We start from the raw sequence: 22,502 nt of genomic DNA on the forward strand, positions 1-22,502 counted from the left end.
GCAGAGGTTGTTAGTGAAGCAGTGGAGTGCTACCTCTTGGAGTGCCTGCAGCTGTAGCTTATGAGTCCAGCTCTGGGACTGTCCCAGAGTTTTCAGACAAGAGACCAGTGTCCCATTGATTTTAATTGCTTGGCTTGCATCTCCTTGGAGATTTAGTAGAGCAGGACTAGTGGGTGAGTGCAGCAACAGTGAGAGGTGGGCTTTTTTTTCCCTTTTCCTTGTATAAGTTTAAGTAAGGGGGTGTAAGTTTCAGTAATTTTAATTTTTTTTGTTTAGTTCATTGTTCTCTTTACCTGTCCTTTATTTGGGGGGCGGCTTCCCAGTGATTGGCCGATGTGGCCAGTAGATCAGTGGAAGGGCCTGGTGTGCAGGATTCCATGGCCACTCCAGAAGTACTGGGGGCTAGAGTGATAGTACAGCGGATAGGGTCTTTGCCTTGCTCACGGCTAACCCGGGTTCAATTTTCAGCATCCCATCTGATCCCCCAAGCACTACCAGGAGTAATTCCTGAGTGAAAAGCTAAGAGTAACCCCTGTGCATTTCCAGGTTTGACCCAAAAAGCAAAAAAAATAAAATACAAAGTGGTGGGGGCCTCTGGGCTACACATCCAGAGATGTGCAGAGGACCATTTGGTACCTGAATAGCTTTCCTGGTGCATGTTTTACTCATTTCAGATGGTATTAGCGCATATCAGAAAGCAGCTTTGGAACACTTTGACCCATTTCCTTTGCTTGTTTACTGTTAACTCCTTGCATGCCCCAACCAGGCTCTCTCTTCTCTGTCCCTGTAGTTTCCTTTTCCTATACATTTTGTTTAAATGAAATTGTAAAACATCTGATCTATTTTGTCTGTCTTCTTTCACCAAAATGCAAGAATGTTTTTGTGATCAGTTCATGAAGATGTACCTCCAATAGTTTATTGCTGAAACATTCCATTAGAGATCTGGAGTGATAGTACAGCCAGCAGTATGCTTGCATTGCTTGCCCCGACCCAGGCTCAAGCCCCTGCACCACATTTTTAAATTATCTGTTCTGTCAATCATGTTGTTTATTGGTCCTCCAAAGCCCCACCAGCCCTGAGCAAAACTCCGTGTGTGTGTGTGTGTGTGTGTGTACACATATGTTCTGTTGTACAGCTATGTTGTGTCATTGATTTTTGGGGGGTCACACCTGGCGATGCACAGGGGTTACTCCTGGCTCTGCACTCAGGAATTACCCCTGGCCGTGCTCAGGGGACCATATGGGATGCTGGGAATCAAACCCGGGTTGGCTGCATGCAAGGCAAACGCCTTACCTGCTGTGCTATTGCTCCAGCCCCTTGTCATTGATTTTTAATTTGCAGTTTGTTTTGGAGAACTTTCTGTTCCAGGTTTCAAAGTCACATTGTAGACTTTAATATTTTTGTTTATTTTGGAAATCTAATGTATTGAGCTTGAGTTTTTTTTCCACAATGGTCCTTGGAAATTTTGAAATAATGTGTCTTGTCTGTTTAAACAGTATCCTTTAGTATAACTGTCAATTCATTTTTAAAATTATTTAAATATTCTGCCAGTCATTGTTTATTGGTTCTTTGATAAACAAAATGACTTTCAGTTTATCAAGTTCTTGTTTTTCTAGTGGTTCTTAAAATAGTGTTCAAATCTAATAATAGTTCAATATTTATGCCTCTTCTAGAATACATTCTTGAACACTGTAGGGCGCTGCAGTGGTGGAGATGGATTCTAGTAAAGGGAACCACAGTAATGGAGGAACTCTCCAGAAATGTGAGAACGCGCGTCAGTTTTATTACGGTGGAGAAAGGCAGTAAACGTAATTGGGCAATAGTTCCCCTCCAGTGTTGGTACTCTGTAACCCTCCTTACCAGTAAAATGATAAGATTCCATATGTTTCATTTTAGGATTTTGTTTTGTTTTGAAAGGGAGAGACTTCTCCCAGGACTCCAGTTGGATTCAACAAAAGTCTTCCTCGCTATAAAACCTTTCCTTTTTTATTTTAGGGCTAAGATTTATGATAGTTAATGATCGTGTATCATGCAAAGTGTCTCAACACCACACCCTCCACTCAAGTGACCCTTACCCCTTCAACCTACTTTGCTCCTTGTTCCCCCACAGTGGTAAGCTTGGTTTTCAGAATCTGTTGCCTTTGGCCACATGGTATTCCCATACAGTATTTCTTTATGTCCCATATAAGAGAGAGATCATTCTGCACCTATCCCTCTCCTCTGGCTTCACTCAGCATGATACTCTTCAGAGCCATCCTACACTTGAAGTCACGGTCCTCCTGTTGTTCATCGGTTTGCTCAAGCGGGCCCAGTAGCGTCTCCATTGGAGACTTTGTTGTTACTGTGTTTGGCGTATGGAATACATCATGGGTAGCTTGCCAGGCTCTGCCGTGCCGGCGAGATGCTCTCAGGAACTTGACAGGCTCTCCGAGAGGGGCGGAGGAATCAGACTCGGGTCGGCCATGTTGGCTGCATGCAAGGCAAACGCCCTACCCGCTGTGCTATTGCTCCAGTCCCATCCATACACGTATAGTAGCAAATTACAGGATTCTGTCTGCTTATAGCTGAGTGATAGTGCTATGTGTGTGTATACCAGTTTCTTACCCCATCCTTTATCCCCACACTTCATTTCATAAACACAGTGGTTTATAAAGTTGTTTATAATGGATTATTACAGACATTCAATATTTCAACATCAACCTGCCCATCACTGTCACCTTTTCTCCACCATTATCTTCATTTTCCCAACAACCCCTCAAGCCTGCCCCTGTAACAAGCCCACAGACATTTGTTTTCTTGTTTTCAATTGCATGTTACCAAATGGTCAACAGAATGATCAAAAACTGCTTCCTTAGATGAAAATTGTTGTATCTCTTCATGGGGACGTTAAGTCCTGGTCTGAGGGATCACTAAGATGTTATTACTAGTTAACTCTCTGTAATGTTTTTGCTAATCAAGATTTTTTGGCTTCTGCGTCATGACCCATCTAATCTGGTGTGCTACTAAATTCTCATTGTTGTAAAACTTGGAGATGTCCTGCACTCCAGGAAATCTAGGATTTTTACCTGGGCAGTGCAGCTGGAGTTAAATTTTCATCTGGACTATGTCTGGGAAATTCTGTGGCTATTGGATCTCTTTTGAGATTTATTTGTGAGCCTCTGGAACGAGGCTGGTAGGGGAGCTTGCATGACACTGGAGAGCCATGTTTGTGGGTGTGGTTGCTGGGTCTTCCAGAAGTACAGGGAGGTAGCCCCTCCAGACATCAAGACAATCTGGGGTTTTCAACCATAGAGACCTGTGTATCCGAATTTTTGGCAGGCAAATTTCTTTGTGAGGCTCAGTCCTGAGGTGATCGAGTCTGGCCAGAGACATAGGCAGTGGCTTTAGGGTATGAGTGTGGACATTGAGGCTTCGGGGGGCGGGGACTTGGCCTGCCCACCTCCAGAGGTCTTCCCTTCTGAGAAATTTTTTGCAGCTAGTTGATCTCTTTTGAGATTTACTCATGAGTCTCTGGAGCGGGGCCAATAGAGGGGCATAATTACATGGCAGAGGCAGTGCAACATGGATGTTGTTGCCAGGGCTTTCGGAAGTGAGGGTCGGGGGAGGTCAGCCACTGCCACTCCGAGAAGACTCAGAGTTTACAGCCCCCCCAAAAAAGAAAAACCAGTGTACCTGACATTTTGGCAGTTTGGTGTCCCTGGAGCTCACTTGTGAGGCAGTGAAGTCTGGCCGCAGGCAAGGTGGCAGCTGTTGGTGTATGAGTGCAGCTGCCAGCCTACCCCTTCCCATGGTCAGCCGGAAGTCTCAGCCAGGGACCATATGTAGCAGTTTCTTACCTTATTCTGTCTATTGTGAACAGTGCTACAATGAACATAGCTCAAATATCTTTTCAGAATATAACTTTGGACTCTTGGGAGACATACCAAAATGTGGGATTGCTGGATCGTACAGAAGAAAGTGTGTGTAGTGTTCCAAAATGGTTGAATCGGTCTACCTCCCTGCCTTCTTTTTCCCTACACCAACACTAGCACTAGCTGGTTTTGTTCTTTTTATAATGTGTGCCAGTCTGAGTGGTAAGAGGTCGTATATCCCATTGTCATTTTGATTTGCTTTATCTGCCTATAAGTGAAGCAGAGCATTTTCTTTTGTAACTACTGCCCATCTGTGTGTCTTCTTTGAGGAAGTTTCTGTTATCTCTTCTTGTCATTTTTGAATGGGGTTGGTGTGTTTTTCTTGTAAAGCTCTACCAGGCCTTATATATCTTGGATATCAATCCTTAATCAGATGAATTCTGTGGAAGCATTTTCTCCCGGTGTGAGACGGACTTTTTATTTTGCCCATTATTTCTTTTGCAGTGTAGAAGCTTCTTAATTTGATGTTGTCCCACTTTATTTTTTATCTATCTATTTTCTTGGGCAGTGACATTGAGTGATTGAAGTTGCCTCTAGAATCCGTATCATGAAGGGCTCTCCCTATGTTTTTTTTGTTCAAAATAATGTATGAGGGGATTTTTGAATTCAGAACTGACACCGAAGTCTAATTCCTTTTGAATTGACTTTTGTACATGGTGTGAAACAGGAGTCAAAGTTCATATTTTCACATGGGACTGACAAGTTTGTTCATCACCATTTGTTGGAGAAGCTTTTTTTGCTCTGCAATCATATTCCTCGCTCCTTTGTTGGAGTTTGATTGTCCGTATACCTAAAGGACTCGTCTCTGGGATCACAATTTAAGATAGCTTTTCTGTTCTCCTATCCTATCAGCTCCTATCATTGCCATTGTGCTGTTTCACTCCAGGGAATTGGCTTACGCTTTCCTGAACATGCAGTCTTCTTTGACACTGCTGACATGCTATTTTTTTCCTTTAAAAATGTCTGTTTTGGGCTTTTCCCCCTTCTGGAGAAGCCTGTGTCTCTCTCCTCCCTTACATTTCTCTAAGTAAATTTCAGTAAAATGATTTTGCTTCAAAAATACCTATTTTGTTTCAAAAACACTTAAAGTTTCTACAGGGGAGTGAACCATCTCAAATATTTACTTGCCTGTCAATATAACCCTTAACCTCTTAAACTATATTATATCCTTGCTTTTCTTAGGACCCTTGAGAGCCTTAAGTATGGTATTGGAGTATGAACTCAGATTTCCTCTTCTTGTTTCCCCCGTGGTGAGGCTGCCACAAGAAAGCGTCCATATCTCCCAAATGGAAAAACAGCCAGATAAATAGTAAACACCTCACTGCTAGAATTATGTCTGCTCTCTTAGTCATCTGGAGCAATCATATATCATAGCAAAATCATATAGACTTTGTGATCTCACATACACACACTTGTGAATGCACAAGTTCTAGAAGCCAGAAGTCCTTAATTAGAGATTAGCACGGATGAGTTTTTGTAAGGGCTCTTCCATCTGCTAGGGACAACCTGTTCTTGCAGTGAGTGAAGAGAAATGATAGGAGGCTTTCTGATGTCTTTTTTTTTTCAATTTTCCGTTTATGCATTGGTTTCCAATACTGTTCTTCAGTGTCGGAATACTGCTATTTATTCAGCCACTGATTAAGTTTATTGAATAGGTCATGAACTCCACATGAGCACTGTCCTCCTGTTGTTCATCTATTTGCTCGAGTGAGTACCAGTAACGTCTCCATTGTGAGACTCATTGTTACTGTGTTTGGCATATCGAATACATCACAGGGAGCTTGCCAGGCTCTGCCATGTGGGCTGGATACTTGATAGCTTGCCGGGCTCTCCGAGAGGGGCGGAAAAATCAAACCCGGGTTGACCTCGTGCAAGGCAAACACCCTACCTGCTGTACTATTGCTGTCACCAAAATAGCTGAGTTGGGAGAGCGTTAGACTGAAGATCTAAAGGTCCCTGGTTCAATGTCAGGACATATCTAAATTAAACCCAAACAGAGCTTACCACAGGGCCAGAGCCAGGGGACACAGGGGAAGGCACTTTGCCTTGTACGGGGCAGATTCGGGTTTGATCCTGGCACCACCTATGGTCCCCCAAGCTCTGCCAGGAGTGATCCTTGAGCACAGGGCCCTGAGCATTGCCAGGTGTAACACACCCCACCTCCCTCAAAAAAAAAAAAAGACACAGGTTGGGTTTTTTTCCATAAATAATGCACAGTCCAGGCAAAAATCAAAATAAGAAAATTTCTGTCTTTGGGACCACAACCCATGGCACTCAGGGGCCACTCCTGATGGCTCTCAGGGGGATGAAACTTAGGGGTCCTGCATGCAGAGCCTGAGTTTTCTGCCCACTGGGTTCTCCTGGGCCCTTCCAGGGGACATCTGCATAGAGCCATGGGGGGGGTCTAGGAGGAGCTCAGGAAGAGGGAAGCCCTGGAGGCTGTGAGCCCCAAGTTTACTTCCCTGTTTTGCATGTATATCCCCTGGTGGGTGGTCCTGGTGGGAGGGTTCACTCAACCCCCCCCCCCAGCAGAAAAGGCAGGGTGATTCCATAATTCCACATTACTTTTTAAATTTTTTAATTGAATATTCATGAGATAGATCATTACAAAGCTGTTCATAATTGGGTTTCAGTCATACAATGGTCCAGTACTGTAGGATAACACTGTTTTGTCCTTCCTCAGGTAGCTTAGGTTTATCAGGTCACGCCCATCTAAGGACACTGAACTTGTATTGTAAGCAATATTCTTTCTGTGTGGACACAGGAAGATAGTTAATATTATGCTTTGTAACTTGGGAGTTGATTGACTCCGAATAATATTTACTCCTGGGCATCTGCTTTCTTGACTCGGTTGCCCTTAGTTCCTGGCACCCCAAAAGCAGGGTCCCGACGAGGGACTGAATGGACCCAGGGCAAGCTGTGAGCTACCCTGGCATCAAAATGGGGCAGGCCAAAGCGCCACGATACTCAACTATAAGTTGAGGGCATGATCATGGACAAATGCTGGCATGATCCAAAGTAAGTAACAACGAGACTAGGACCCTGTTAGGGCTAGGAAGACTAACCTGGCCTGAGGACTGCAGAATGTATAATGAGATGCTTATATCTCTTACTGTGCTCACACAGAATGACATTGCTAGAAATATTAGAAGTAGATTTACTACAACTATTTAAGTAGATTACTAGCTGAGGAAAGAACACACCCTTGTTAGGATCCCACCCTTGAGCGGATCTCCTAGTAATCTGGAGTAGTCTCTTTAGATGAGATTTTATCCTTGAGTTAATCTCCTGGAGGAGTGGTTTTACCTCTCATTGTTGATTTGTCAATATTCAACCCACCTTTGTGTCACCACCTTTGTGATTGCTATATAAACTAAGATTGTGAGCTGGGGAGGGGAGTCAGAAGCGAGAGGGCTCGGGCTCCAGAGATTCAGAGTCAGAGCTGAATCATATGGAGCCTAATTTCTGTTCTTTGGAAAGGATCCATATTATTTTCCAAAGGGGCTGAACCAGTAGACATTGCCCAGCAGCAGTGGATGAGGCTCCCTCTGTCCCCATATCCATGATAACATTGCTTGTTTTCGGTTTTTTTTGTGATGTGTGCTAGTCTCATTAGTGTGAGATATCTCATTGTTTCGATTAGTATCTCCTTGATAATAAGTGATGGAGAGCATTTTTCATATACGTTTTGACCATCTGTGTTGTCTGAGTAAATTTCTGTTCCTATCTCCTCCCCCTCCTCAGTGTTGGGTGGGGTTGGTTGTGGTTCGCTTGTTAAGTTCTACAAGGTGCATTATATATCTTGAATATCAACCCTTGATTAGATGAGTGGTGGGCAAGTGTTTACTCCTGGTGTGGGGGCTGTTTTTTTATTCTGGGTCCTTACTTCCTTTGGCTTCTTAATTGGATGTAGTCTCATTTGTTTATCTTCGCTTCCATTTTTTCATCCAGTGTTATTGAATGATTGAAGTTACCTCTAGATTTAATGTCATGAAAGTTTCTGATAGTGAGATTGTAAATTCATTTTGATTTGTCTTTAGTGCATATGTTAGGGGTGTGGATTCATTTTTTTGAATGTTACATACCAGTTTTCCAGCACTACTGGTTGAAGTTCCTTGCTCCGTTTCATATTTTTGTTCTTTTATCAAAGTTGAATTGTCCATATACCTGAGCGTCTGTCTGCTCATCTCATCTCTTTCATTTCTTCCTTCAGAAGTCTGTAGAGTTTTAGTCTAGTTGGTCTGTCTAGGGATGATAAAGTGGTGTCGAAGTTTTCATTGCCTTGCTGTCAGTATCTCCCTTCAAGTCTGTTAGTAGTTTTGAATCTTTTGGTGATTCCTTATTAGCATAAATGTTTGGGAGAGAGTTCTTCATGATATTTATTCCTTGGCCATTAAGAAATGACTATCCCTCTCCTAAATTTTTTTTAACTTGAAGACGGTATTGCCTAAGTCTTGCCACCCTGACTTTCTTAAAGGAGTTACTTGCTTGATATATTATTTTCTGGCTTTTGGCTTTGAGCCTGTATTTGCCATGACTGTTTAAAGGAGTGTTTTATAGTCAGCAGAAAGTTGGTTTCAGTTGCCTCCATACACTGTTTTTCTTGATTGGTGCAATTAGGCTACTGACATTGAGAAGTATTATTGTCATAAAGTAATTTTTGCCATCATTATGTAGGAGTTATGAGTGTGAAGTTGTCTTATTAAAGAAGCCCCCCCAAAGCTTCTTACTATGTTGATTGCAAGGCTATGAAGTTCCTGAGCAGTTATCTTCTGGGGAGCTCTGTGTCATTCAAGTCTGAAAGATAATGTAGCTTGTTAGAGTATCTAGCTGGTGACCTGTTCGTATCATTGAGTTGGGACTTTTGTTGTTGTTTTACTGTATCACCGTTTTCTTCTGGCTCTTGGGGTCTCACTGGTTAAATCTACTGTGAATCTTAAAGAAGCTCTTTTGGGTATAATTTTCTTCTTAGCTCTTGCTGCTTCTACTATTCTGTCTCTTTGGCTTTCATAGTTCTAGCTATCTTGTGTCTTGGAGTGCTTTTTTTATGTCTCTAAATGGGACCCTTTGGGCCTCTTGAAGCTGTGTGCGACACTCCTCAACTCTGAGAACTTCTCAGCACTGATTTATTTGACTCATCAATGATTCTTCATCAGAATTGCCTTCCTGTTCCTCAGGGAATTCAGAAATTCTTAAGTTGTTCTTCTTGAACTTATGCCTAATTCTCTCGTATGCTGTTCGTTTACTTTGAGACTTTTTTCATCTTCTGTTATTTTCCAGAACTTTCCTGCATTCCATGTTCAAGCTCACTGATTTTATCTCAGCTGTTGTCACTCTGCTGCCCAGATATTTGCATTGCATTTCTTATTTCACCTACCAAGTTCTTTAGTTCTGTCGCTTCTGGTTGTGGTTTCCTCATGTCTGACCTCATGCTTTCTGTGCCTGTACCATTGTTTCTTTGAGTTTTGCTTAATAGACTCTTCAGGTTGCTTCTTCGCTCTGTCAGCTTAGTGGTGTTTCCCATTGCTTCCCCATTGCGTGTGTATTGCAGTCTGTAGAGAGCCTTTGCAGTTCACCACCTGTATCCCCAGTCCCCCACTAGGCAGCTCTCTGAGGGATTCAGAAGAATGTTCCCTCTTCCTTCCCTGTGCAGGCTACCCCAACCAATTTTGTTGTCACTGGCTTCACACCAGGGTTTCAGGAAGGCCTCCAGTGTCATCTGCCTGCCTTTCTCAGGCTATAATTGAGGGCTCTGCAATTTCTTACCACCATGACTGCTTTTGTTAGTTTTTGTGGGAATAGATTATGGAGTCTAGGATAGGTTAATATTAGTATGATATGGTTGGGGGCAGCCAGGCCACTCCAGAGTGAATTCAGTGTAAGAATCCAAAGTGTGATCCCCATGAAAGACAAGGAGGGAGATAGCATGTGGTAAAAAAGACAGTTGTGTTGTTTTGGGGATGAATGAGGCCCACATGCTCTGTACTGGGCATAGGAGCAGTGTTCCCAACCTGGGACAGGAGAAATGTGGCAGTTCCTGTTTGCAGGGGTCCTAGGGAGGGCCTTCTGAAGGTCTGCCGAGGGATCTGGAGAGCAGGGCCAGTGCTGGGCAAAGGTGGGTTAGGAAAGGTGGATTTCCACTGGCCTGAGTCCTAGGGTTGGCCATCCTAAGGGCCTCACCTTCAAGACTTCATCTAGCCAAGTCTTTCCAAAGTGGGGATGCTGGGACATCAGAGGGAGGGTGTTGTAGTTGGGGTGCTTTCTGTTTGCTTGCTTAAGGAAGGCACTGCATTGTTGTTGTTATTGTTGTTTTGCTTTTTGGGTCACAACCAGCGATGCTCAGGGGTTACTTCTGGCTCTGCACTAAGGAATCACTCCTGGCGGTGCTTGGGGGGGCCACATGGGATGCCATGGATTGCAAGGCAAATGCCCTACCCGCCACACTATCGTCTGGCCCCGTTGTTGTTTTGCTTCCTTTTTAAAAATTTATTGAATCATCACAAGAAAAGTACAAAGTTGTCCATGATTGAATTTCAGTTGTACAGTATTCAGGCGCTTGTCTCTTTACCAGTGTCCACTACCTTCCACCAGTGAGCCCAGTCTCCCTCCTGCTCCCCAGCCTGCTCTATAGCAGACATTTTACATTCTACTTCTTTCCTTTTTAGGTACTGTGGCTTGCAGTACTGTTACTGAAGGAGGCTGGAGCGATAGCACAGTGGGTATGGTCTTGCACTGGGTTCGATTCCCAGCATCCCATATGGTCCCCCAAGCACTGCCAGGAATAATTCCTGAGTGCATGAGCCAGGAGTAGCCCCTGTGCTTTGCCGGGGGTGACCCAAAAAGCAGGAAAAAAAATACTGTTACTGAAGGGATATCATGCATATCACTTTACCTCCTTTCAGCACCCAGTTCTTGTCCAGATGATCACTTCGCACTATCATTGTCATGGTGGCCCCCTCTCTGAGCTAACTGCCCTCCTCACATTGTGGCAAGCTAAGGACCAGTCCTGATGGCCTTCATTTCTATTGTCTCCGAGTATTATTTTCCTTTGTGTTTCTTTATATTTTGCAAATGAATGATCATTCTGTTTCTTTTTCCTTGCTTGAGGAAAGCACTGCATTTTTTTTTGTTTTTGTTCGTCTGACTTATTTCACTCATCATGATATTCCATGTGTATATCAGTGTATGGCAAATTTCATGATTTCATTTATAATGGCTGTGTTATTTCATTGTGTGGATGTACTTTACCCACTCATCTGAGTTATTTCTTTTTTTCTGAAAAGAACACAAATTTGGGGTCACTGATCTATTCCTGATCATCTCTAATAGCCCCGTCTGTAATTACTGCCACATTGGAAGTTAGGGCTTCAACATACACATTTTGAGCAGAACACAGTTGAGTTCGCAGTAGTGGATATCAGACACAATTAAAAGCTTTTGTTTATACTCTGGGAAGAGTGTGGGCCAGAGTGTGTCTGAGGTTTTTCTTAGTGTCTAGATTCCAGAATGATGATGTTAACATTTTCTCCTTTTCTCATTTAAATCAGATGAACCTTCTAATACTAAGAAAGAAAATTTATTATCTTCCAGTCATTGTATTGAGGCCAAAATGAATTTTCTTGATGACTGGGATTCCATGGCAGCAGAACAGAGAGCTAATAACAAAAACCTCAACAGAATTGACCCAAAAGATTTGGGAGAGCCATCTTTTACCGTGAGTCCAGATAACACGGGAAGTGCTCACTCACAGTCATGTGCATTTGAAGACAGTCTTGATTATGCTTTCTTGAATGAAACATATTCTATACTTTATTCAAGGACAGAACAAAATAATGAACGTATTAATCAGCTAAATGCAGAAATAGAGTCTGAAATGAAGAGACGAGAGAAATATCTTTTGGATATTTTGGGACAGCACGGTATTAAGAGTTTTGACTTGGAAGAAGTCTACAACATTTCAAGTGATCGTAAAAAACCTGCTGAAGATTTGCCAAACTGTGATATAGATGAAGATTCTCAACAGGAATATCACAGTGCAGAAGAACAAGAATATAGAAGTGACCATTCATCTTTCCACCAGGCAAAAACAGCTAATCCGGAAGCTGTTGAGTTAAGAAATTTAGGTTCTGCTATTAAAAGTGCTAACAATCCAGAAGATACACATGCTAAATTTGAAAGTAGTTCTCGTATCTCTTTAGATTCCATTGAGGCTTGTGAACAAGAAGGCTCAGCTCATGTCTCCACATCCCAGGATTCTGTTATGTCAAAAGAAAGTCCTGAATCAAAGCATGAAAAAGGCAAGGAAAAAGAGAAGAGCTTAATGTACCACACAATATTTGATGAATGTTTACTGAAATGTAGTCCTCTCGAAAAACAGGAATCTCAATCTAAAAGTGGTTTCTTGAAGCCTGAAAAGACCTTAAAAACAAAAATTCATACTGGTACAGCCAAATCTCAAATACCTGAAAGTAAAGATTCTTGTGGCAGTGCAGTTGTTAATAACAGAATAATGCAGCACTGTGGAAACCCTAGCACACTTGCACAGGGCAAAGCATTCAAGACATTGCCACATCCCTATAGAGGTGGCCAGACTTCCTGGGCCTCTCTTTTTGATGAACCACTATTAGCTGCCTATGGATGTTTACCCTATAAAAGTCTGCAAAACAAGCCTAGCCAAACCTTAGACTTTTCTGCTACTCGACCAAAGATTCCAGCGGTAAATAATGAGGCAGTAGAAGAGAATTCCCTAGGAGTTGGCAATGGCAGTACCAGCAAGAAAGCCTGCTTCCACAGTGTGGGTGGGAAATGCCCTGAGTCCGTGACAGATGCGAAAAGGGATATGCTCACAGTTACCCAGATGGTAGATGTTACTACGGACTTTAGGGCTTGCTTCACAACTAGCAGGGCAACTAGTACAAGATCTTCTGTGGTATCTACATCAAGCAACACGGAGATAACAATGACGGATAAGAAACGGCCTGGTGAATGGCAACATGAGATGCAAAGAAGTGTGGCTTGTAATACAGACTGGTCTTGCAGTCAAGACAACGAAGATTCCCAGATGCCGATGACAAGGGGCTCATTAGGAAAATCCCTCTCAGTTGACAGCTTGAAACATAGTGGAAATTTCCTTAATAAGGTAAACCTATATGATTAATAATAAGCTTCTGTTTTGACTGTTAAGATGTACTATCCTTACCCTACTATGAATGTTTTCATTTACTAAAGTTATCTGGGGTTCTTGGGGCTTTGAGGAGAAAGTGTTCAGTGAAGGGGAAAGATGAACAGATTGTACCAGCCCTATTCTTTGGGGGTGACTGTTCCCAAAAAATCCTTTTGAAGTTGGATTTTGGGCCTGGGGAGATGAGTCCAAGGACTGGAACACATGCTTTGAGTGCAGTCCCAGCACTCCAGGGTCCCCAAACACTCTCAGGGTGCTCCTCAGCACTTCTTGTGGCCCCAAAACAAAAGGCTTTACAGTGTGGAAATCCAGGTGCAGCATGTGTTTGCCGTATTTTTCTTTTAAATGGATTCTACATACACCAGAGATGCAGATGCAGAGATCTAAAAACACAAAATACTTCCCTAACCTGTAAATTTCAGGTGTATGAGATTGAAAATCAACATGTTTTCATTTTCTCCAAATTTATACCAAGAATCACCTTGCCAGTCTTTACCCCTTCCCTTCTGGTAGCGACTAGTTGGTCTTATAGTCCAAATGTTTATTAATTTTTAATTTTGTTCATTTGTTTACCTGATGTCTCTAATTTGTTTTTAAATTATATTTTCAGACGTCACTAGAATTAAGACAAGCTTGTGATCACACAGATTTAAAGAAACATCCCGAGGGGTAAGTTAAATGTATGAGTTTGAAGATATACATGGGGCGGGGGAGGCTACAAAGTAATAATTTGGTTTTCATATAGTGTACTTAACTACTCTGAATAACAGTTATTAATGAGATATTTGCGATTAAGGCTCATGCCTTACACATGCTTGATCCCTGGCACTATATATGGTCCCCAAGCACCAGCAGGAGTGACCCTTGAGCGCCCTCCCCCAAACAATAAACAGCAGTTAAAGGGGATTTTAAGAGATCACCTGCTTCAACCATTTGACTTCAAATTATTATTAGGACAGTGGCCAGAAAGCTAGTACAGAAGGTAGGGTATGGGTTCAATCCCCAGTATCCTATATGGTCCCCCAAGCACCCCCAGAAATAGCCCCTGAGCATTGCCAGGTGCCCCAAAACAACACAGAATTATTAGGACAGTGTAATAAAGATTTTCACTTACTGGGGCTGGAGTGATAGCACAGCGGGTAGGGTGTTAGTCTTGCATGTGCCTGACTCCAGGTTCGATTCCCAGCATCCCATATGGTCCCCTGAGCACCATCAGCAGTAATTCCTGAGTGCAGAGCCAGGAGAAACTCCTGTGCCTTGCCGGTGTGACCCAAAAAGAAAAAAAAATTCACTTACTGAAATTTCAACCCAAGTAATTCCGGAGAAGTTTATGGCATTTTTATTCAACTCAGATACATGCTGAGGTATTGCTTCCTTTTCTTTCATTTGATTCCTATAAAGGTTAAAACAAAATAACTTACTCAGAAAATGTTTTCATATATTTGAAGAGTAAAATAACTATTTTCACTGGATATTTTAATATTTGTTTTAACTGAATGTTTTATTTCAAATTATTAAATGCTCTTATAATTCATATAGCAGCAGAATGCCAGAGCACAGATAGGGAATTCTGAGAAGAAAAATTTGCTTTTACACTCTGAGATCATTTCTTAGTTTTTCTAATGGGTTTAATCCAGTAGTCAGTCCTATAAAGTTGAATATAAGTTTCCAGAGAGAGAAAAGTATTGAGAAGAGCTAGAAATGACAGCTAATAGCAAGAAGGAATGACTAATCAAGACTATTAATTCTCAGCAAAACATGAGTAACTTGAGGCTTTTTGACATAAAAACACAAAAGGTTGCTATGGTAATGACTATTATTAGGAAAACTACAAATCAGGTCTGCTTTTTTATTTAAAGAATAACACATGGTTTGAAAATCTATTGGTTTTGGATAAAGTCAATACTTTACATTGAAATTCTTTTTCTGAAAAGGAAAGTATGAATTTGAGAATGTTTCACTTCTTTGGCATTTAGAAATTATTTGTTTAGGTGTGACTCAACACCCTTGTCTTCTGAAACCACTGTGTGTTTCTACAGCCTTCCAGCTTTACTCGAAATTGATTTAAACCTGCAGGGAAATTTTTAAAAAATTTAAGGCATATCATTAGTCCAGAATGGAATGTTGTCTAATGCAGTCTTTTACTTTAAAGGGAGTTTGAACTTGCTCATGAGATGGAAGAGGATTTGACTTCAAAATGCTGTCAGAAAATAATGCAGAGAGCCGTTACAGCAGAATTACACCTGTTAAATGTTCACTACCAAATGTGCCATCACCATTGTAGTGATATTTACCAACTTGTAATGCAAAACAGGAAAGTATTAAATATGTGATTATTGGTTTTCTATCTGTTTTAGTCATTTATAACTAGATTTTTGTTCTAGAAAATTTCTTTGGTTTTCGTTTATGATGGGGCAAGTTAGGGGTAGATTGTACTGGGTTTTGTGATTTGACTTTAAAAATTGTGTCCTAGTACAGGAGTTTAGGCACTTGCCATGTGGTCAGCCAAACCTAGCTTTATCCTTGGCACCTCATTTGGTGGTCTGTGCACCTCCAGGATGTGGCCCCATAAAACAAAAGTGGTGGTTTGGTGCCAAAGAGATGTCTAGGAGATTGGAGTACATGCTTTACATGCAGGAGGCCTGGGTTCCATCATTGGCATCCCGTGGTACCCAACCAATACTGCTGGGGAGTGTGTGTCCGTGAGCCCAGAAATATCCTCGAGCAGAGCTAGAAGTGTATCCCCAAAGAAACAAAACTATGTAGTGTGCTTTAATCCCATGAACACCAGCAGAGCATGTTGGGCTGATGATTGAAATGTTACTTTTGGAAGACTGGACTGGGACTCAGAGCACATGCTTAGTGCTGAGGCCCGGGTTTGATCCCCAGCATTGCCACAGGAATTTCAGAAGGTAGATGTCATGTTCTTTTTTAATACAGATGAAGGGGAAGGGTATTGCTTGACATTCTGCGGAGCTGTTTCTGTGTTACATATAAAGGGTTGCTTTAACTGCCTCTAGAAAACACGTCTTCTGATTGGTTTTATCTTACTAAATTTTTGATAGAAAAATTATTAAAAATATGTAGGACTGAGTATATAATATTGTTAAATATTACATATTATTAAGTGTTGGAATGACTCACCTGGTTCTAAATAATTTATTTTGTGAACTTTGAACAGGGATTTATTGAATAATTCTACTAAAAAGGAAGTAGGAGCAGCACTGCTGTCTGTTTCAGGAGACCTAAAGGACCGGTATACAAGTCTGAAAGAGAAAATCAAGGGTGGTGTTCCCCTGGAGGCACTGCCCCCATTGGCACTCGAGACAAAATTACTGGCTGCCTTCTCTTGTTTTGCCTCCATGGTATGTAGTTGCTTCAGAAATAAGGTTTTTACTTCATCTGGACAGAAAACATTTTAAAATAGAACATGTTTCTCCCCTTTTTTTTTTCTCTTCCAGCTAATGAAAGAAGACACACCTGTGTAAGTTTTTTCACCTAGTTAGAATTCACTAGATCTTAAAAATTGTGTAAAGCATTTAAGTTTTCTGTTTTTGTCCTTATTCAGAACATTGATCAATTATTTAATGAAATGTTTCTCTTGGTTAGCTTTTTAGGACCAGATTCTGAACTTGATCATCAAAGCACAAATGATGTTGATATATCATCAAACCTAAAAGAGACATTCTCTAAGGTGAGACTTTTAAAGGTTAGTCTGTATCTTTAATTTTGTAATTCAAGCAAAGTAAATTGATAATTTTCAGAAGGCTTCTCATCCTTCTCCCTCAGCTTATCCTACTTTTTAAGGAATAAGACTGATTAGAAGGGACCTGTGGGGCTGGAGTGATAGCATGGCAGATAGGGCATTTGCCTTGCACACAGCCGACCCGGGTTCGATTCCCAGCATCCCATCTGGTCCCCCAAGCATCGGCAGGAGTAATTCCTGAGTGCATGAGCCAGGAGTAACCCCTGTGCATCACCGGGTGTGACCCAAAAAAACCAAATAAATAATAAGAAGGGATCTGTGTTAGATAACATTGGCCACTCCCACAACAGTGCAACTGAGGCACACCCAATTCCATCAAGCACTAATAATCCTACATTGCTTTCCTCTTCATGTCATTTACATGATTTATTTAGCAATATCCCTTTTTGTTTAGACACAGGAAGACAGTTAATGCTATGTGGTGTAACATGGATGTAACATGGGAGTTAATTGACTACAAAATAATATTTACTCGTGGGTACCCATATTTACTTGACTTAAGCCTCAGTTGCCCTTAGTTCCTATCCTTCCAAGTATAGGGTCCTGACAAGGGACTGGATGGACCCAGAACAAGTTGTGAGTTACCCTGGCATCAAAATGGACCAGGCCAGGCACCATAATACTTAACTGTAAGTTAAGAGCACGATCATGGACAAACTCTGTCATGACCCAAAAAATAATAACTGAATGAGGACCCTTCTGGGGTTAGGTGTGTAAACACACAAAAAATAAAAGGGCCAGCGGTCAGGCCGTTTCCCCACTCCACGGAGGTCGATGGTGATGGTCAGGCGAAGGAAGGAAACGAGACCAAGCTGGTCTTAGCAGCAGTTTATTACATGGAAGAGATGTATGTCATGGAGGCCTCAGGAATCCTCAAGCACGTGCACCTTTGTTCTCTCAGCTTCTGTCCTCAACCCCATCTTCCCAAGTTCTCTGATGCATGTGTCCCCCAGAGAACCCTGAAATCTCCCTTATATAGATCATAGTACCTCTAAAGGGCGCAATATAGTGATATCATCAAAAGGAGTTACAGAAAGAACATAGAGGCAAGCCATACATTGTTTCTTTACATCCACAGGCCAGTAATCCTTTTACAAGCTACAAGCACTTGGATTAGCACAATAAAGACCAGTCTGCTAGAGCTTGGAATCTACATCTCCTGGAGCCAGGCATCTACATCCCAAAGATCAGGCCTGGCTTAGCACCTGGGATCTGCATACCTAAGGCCAGCTAGGTTCCTGTGAGATAAGGGAAACTGCCTCAATATACTGAAATTATTTACTGAAGGCAGTTTGAAGGGGAGAAAGTTCAGTCTAATCCAAGCTAGTCAGGACACACAGGAAAACTGTTTCTAGGACATGTTTCTCCTCTCCTTGTCCAACCAACATATAAGCATACATAATATTAATCAGTTTGTATGGACACAGTAAGAAATACTTTGCGCTTATAGAATTGCTCTCCTAGGGCCATCTCGATCTCAGACTGCAGTGCTCAGGCCAGATATCTTCCCTATTCCTAGCAGCAGGGTCCTAGTCTCGTTGTTACTTTTGGATCATGACATCATTTGCCTATGATCAAACTCTTATAGTTAAGAACCGTGGCACCTTGGCCTGGCCCATCGCGATGCCAGGGTAGCACATAACTTACCGGCTTGCCCTGGTTCCATCCAGTCCCATGTCGGGACCCTGCCCTTGGGGTGCTAGGAAGTGAGGGCAACTGAGGCTTCAGTTGAGAAGGCAGACGCCCAGGAGTGAATAATATTCAAAGCCAATCAAATCCTAAGTTACAAAGCATATTAATTAATTGTCTTCCTGTATCTATACAAAAAGAGCATTGCATTAAAGTAAACTATTCAAAAGACATGAGGAGAGGAGAAAGGCAATATTAACTTACAGTACAGCTTCAGTGTCTAAGAAGGATGAGACCTTACGAATTGGTTGGGCAAGAGAGCATAGAAGTAGTTACAGACAAAGTAATGGGAGTGACTCGGAAGCACTGTGATAGGTTCAACCTGATAAACCTAAGATCCGTGTACTCCAACAGTTAGGAAAGGCTGGCCTGAGGACTGTGGTCTGGAATATATAGCAAGATGTTCCCAGGAAGAGCCAACCTTTGAGTTTAATATACATCTTACTTTGTTCATGTAAAATGACATTGCTAGAAATATTATAAAAATCAAATTTACTACGACTGTTTAAGTGGGTTACTAGTGGAGGAAAGGAGAAAGCAGTACACCCTGTATGGAATCCCACTCTTGGGCAGATCTCCTAGAAATCTGGAGTGCTGAATCCTCAGTTGAGATTTTGTCCTTGAATTAATCTCCTGAATGAAAGACCTTTTACATCTCTTTGTTGTACAGTAATGTTCAGTGCCACTTCTGCATCCCCATCCTTCATGGTTTCTATATAACTGTGCTGTAAAGGGTAAGAAAGAAGTCGTTATTGAAGATACTGGAAATTAGACTCTGGGAACAGACATTGGGGACTAGATGCTGAGGACTAGATGTTGAGGATGAGAAGGTCAGTGATAAGACATTAAAGACGAGGAAAACTGAGAATCAGGCTGGAAGGAGAACCAGATGACGATGATGACTGGAAGCAGAGGACAGAGACTCTCCTCGATGAGGAAGAAGATATAACGAAGGAGAGGACTTTGAGGTCTGCGAGGAAACTAGGATGACGGAACTCTGATGACTACTGGGACTATGGCCAAAACGACAATTACAACCATAAGGGAGAGATTGAATGACGCCAGGGAGGAGAGAGAAAATGACTGCTGACCAGCCTGGGGCCCGGTTCCTCCATCTGTTGCTCCTGTCCCTCACCTATCATCCATTGGGGAGGCCACCCGGCCACCAAATACTCCAGTCCCATGCGCACATGCCCATCGCACCCTTTTTTATTGGAAACTTACAGTTGGCATCCCTGGGTGGGCAAACATATCAGTAGGATGTATTGGATGCAGTGGCTGTATCTGTCTCAGTCTGGTCTGTCTCAGCAGTAGTACAGCAGTTAGGGCACTTGCGTTGCATACAACCAACCCAGGTACAATCTCTACATTCCATGTGGTCTCCTAAGCACAGTCAGGAGTGATCCCTGAGCATAGAGCCAGGAATAAGCTCTGAGCACTGCTGGGTGTGGCTCGAAATGCCCCAAAAAAGAAGAAAGGAAATATTACTACCGATACTGCTTCAGTGTCTATCAATAAGTAAAAGATTGTAATAAGAGGCTTTTGGATGTTAAAAAGAGAACTTCGTCAGATAGCGAACATTCAGCACAAGTTAAACATTCATTTGTTTTTGTGAATGTATAAAATCCTTTAGTAAGTTAGGAGTAACAGATCTTTCTTACCTCTAGTAGAGGGTAATCATAAGGAACATGATTATCTCCTTTTTAAATAAATTTATGTGTAAAGAGTAATACAAGAAAATACTGCTTTTCACAAACCAAGGTATGCATAAACAAATATTAAATTTGTTTCTGTTAATAGAAAAATCATATATATACCTCAAAATTATTGCAAATACTTATAGTGTTGAGTGTTCACTCTTCCTAAAGTACAGACCCTATCTGCTTCATATACAGGGTTCATATTCCAGTTCTACCTAAGTGTATGATGGACATAGAACAACAGATTCTTTAAATGACTTTTGCTTCCCTATAAATGCAGGTTAATAACGGCTTGTCTGACGTCATCTTCATTGCGGTGAGGGTATCAGTTGAAGAGCGCCTTTCACATAGAGCACAAGAACTGTTAGCCCCTAGTTACCATTGTCTTTGTTTCTGCTGTTTCCATCCTCAGATGTCAGTAGCAACTGACAGTAGTAACGCTGTACAAAATGGATCACCCAACAATGATTTCAAAACTGGCGAGGTAGATGTAGACTTGAGTCAGCTGAAACTTGACGATAAAGGTCAGTATGAAAACATCTTACCTTCTGTCATTGCCAGAAGCACATAGTTTGAAATATCCCTGGGGCCCATTTATTAAATCTAAATACTTTTAATTGAATTATGTTATTCTTATTAAATATTTTGTCCTTCTCCTAAGGTTACTTAATAGAGCTGATCATGGTAAATAATAAAATAGGTTAATTCTTCTGGTTCATGTTTTCTGTCTTTAGCGAAATATAAAAAAATTTTTTCTGTCCACTTTGTAAATCTAATGTAAATTGGTGTGAATATTTTTAAACTTTGGTCCTCTTTGAAAAGAAGTTATGATAAGTCCAAGAAGAACATTAATTCAGTGTTAAATAAAATTTAAGTTACAATACTATTTAATCCCATTTTATAAAAACTCTGTTACTCTATATGTAAGTCTCTTCCATAAAAGATAAATCAGAAGTCAGTGTCAGGAAAACTAAGGTGCAGAATATGCTGGTGGAAAAGTACCTTTTATCAGGGTTCAGTGAAAAATCCCTTTACAGAATATACTTGATTCTCCTGTTTCAGTAATATTTATTTCAGAGCGATAGCACAGCGGGTAGGGTGTTTGCCTTGCATGTGGCTGACCCGGGTTCAATTCCTCTATCCCTCTTGAGGCCCGGCAAGCTACCGAGAATATCCCACCCGCACAGCAGAGCCTGGCAAGCTCCCCATGACATATTCGATATGCCAAAAACAGTAACAACAAGTCTCACAATGGAGACGTTAACTGGTGCCCGCTCAAGCAAATCGATGAACAATGGGAGGACAGTGCTACATAAAATGAGTCATTGTCATCATGCTTGTTTATTCCCAGGATCTTTTAAGATAATTTCTCAGGTTAAACCTTCTACATAATTCTTAGTTACTTATGTTTAATTTCTCAGGCTGTAAAAATGATAAAGTACTAGGTGAAGGTTGGTTTGATGCTAGAGAGAACCTCACAGGAGCAGACTTCTCAGCGATTCAAGAAAATCAAACAGAACAAGACAAAGGGGACCTTAAGGTTACACAAGGTGGGTTCCTACCAGTTTATTAAGAATCCCTAACCTAACTCAGCTGTAAAACATACTTTCTGGGGTAGCGGCAGGAAAGGTGAAAATTGCTTTTTGAGGCTTTAATATTGAGTCTCTTTGACAAGTGTTTTCACCCTGGTGTCTGATTATTGACCTTCTAGCTTCTAAGGAAATGCTGCCTTCCTTATTTTTGCCTTTTTGCTTCTGTGGATGTTTCTTTTTCTTTACAAATTTCAGTTGTTTTAAGTTTCTCACGATGCTTGTACAAACAGTACTTCTTAAAATTGGGGCTTGGGTCACACCTAGGGACATGGGGTGCTGGGAATCAATCCATGTGCAAGGCGGACTCTCCATCTGCTATTCTATCACTCTAGGCCCTGCTTAAGATTTTTTAGCTAGAGACCCGAAAATTTGAATGACCTGAAGTCTCTCCCACTGTTATCACCATTACTAATAACTTTTACCATTCTTCTGTGTGTGAACGCATAACTTTCACTACTTGCTTTCTTTCCCTGCATTATTTTTGCCTCTGAACTTGTCCCAACATGTACTGACATGCTGGCTGTCTTCCACAGCTCTTCAGTGAGGTCAGTATCTGTTGATTTTACTGTCTGTCCTCAGTTCCACGTGGAATATTCAATATTTTATGTTGAACTAGTGAAAATCAGTAACTAGAACACACTACTGGTTCTTGTTCACTATACA

At 41.6% G+C, this 22,502-nt stretch overlaps 1 protein-coding gene across 1 annotated transcript in view; it reads left to right on the forward strand.

The window, feature by feature from the left end:
* The window catches only part of RBM44 (RNA binding motif protein 44), a 38,332-nt gene that overhangs the window by 3,682 nt on the left and 12,148 nt on the right, over window positions 1-22,502 (forward strand). Inside the window, exons 2-10 of the mRNA XM_056108352.1 lie at window positions 1,696-1,762; window positions 11,459-13,050; window positions 13,703-13,761; window positions 15,245-15,421; window positions 16,274-16,457; window positions 16,554-16,576; window positions 16,702-16,786; window positions 20,660-20,771; window positions 21,669-21,797. Coding sequence (XP_055964327.1) covers window positions 1,696-1,762; window positions 11,459-13,050; window positions 13,703-13,761; window positions 15,245-15,421; window positions 16,274-16,457; window positions 16,554-16,576; window positions 16,702-16,786; window positions 20,660-20,771; window positions 21,669-21,797 — 2,428 coding nt within the window. The remainder of the gene's footprint in view (window positions 1-1,695; window positions 1,763-11,458; window positions 13,051-13,702; window positions 13,762-15,244; window positions 15,422-16,273; window positions 16,458-16,553; window positions 16,577-16,701; window positions 16,787-20,659; window positions 20,772-21,668; window positions 21,798-22,502) is intronic.

This window comes from Sorex fumeus, unplaced genomic scaffold (genome assembly GCF_029834395.1).
Source record: "Sorex fumeus unplaced genomic scaffold, SorFum_2.1 ptg000207l, whole genome shotgun sequence".
NCBI lineage: Eukaryota > Metazoa > Chordata > Mammalia > Eulipotyphla > Soricidae > Sorex > Sorex fumeus.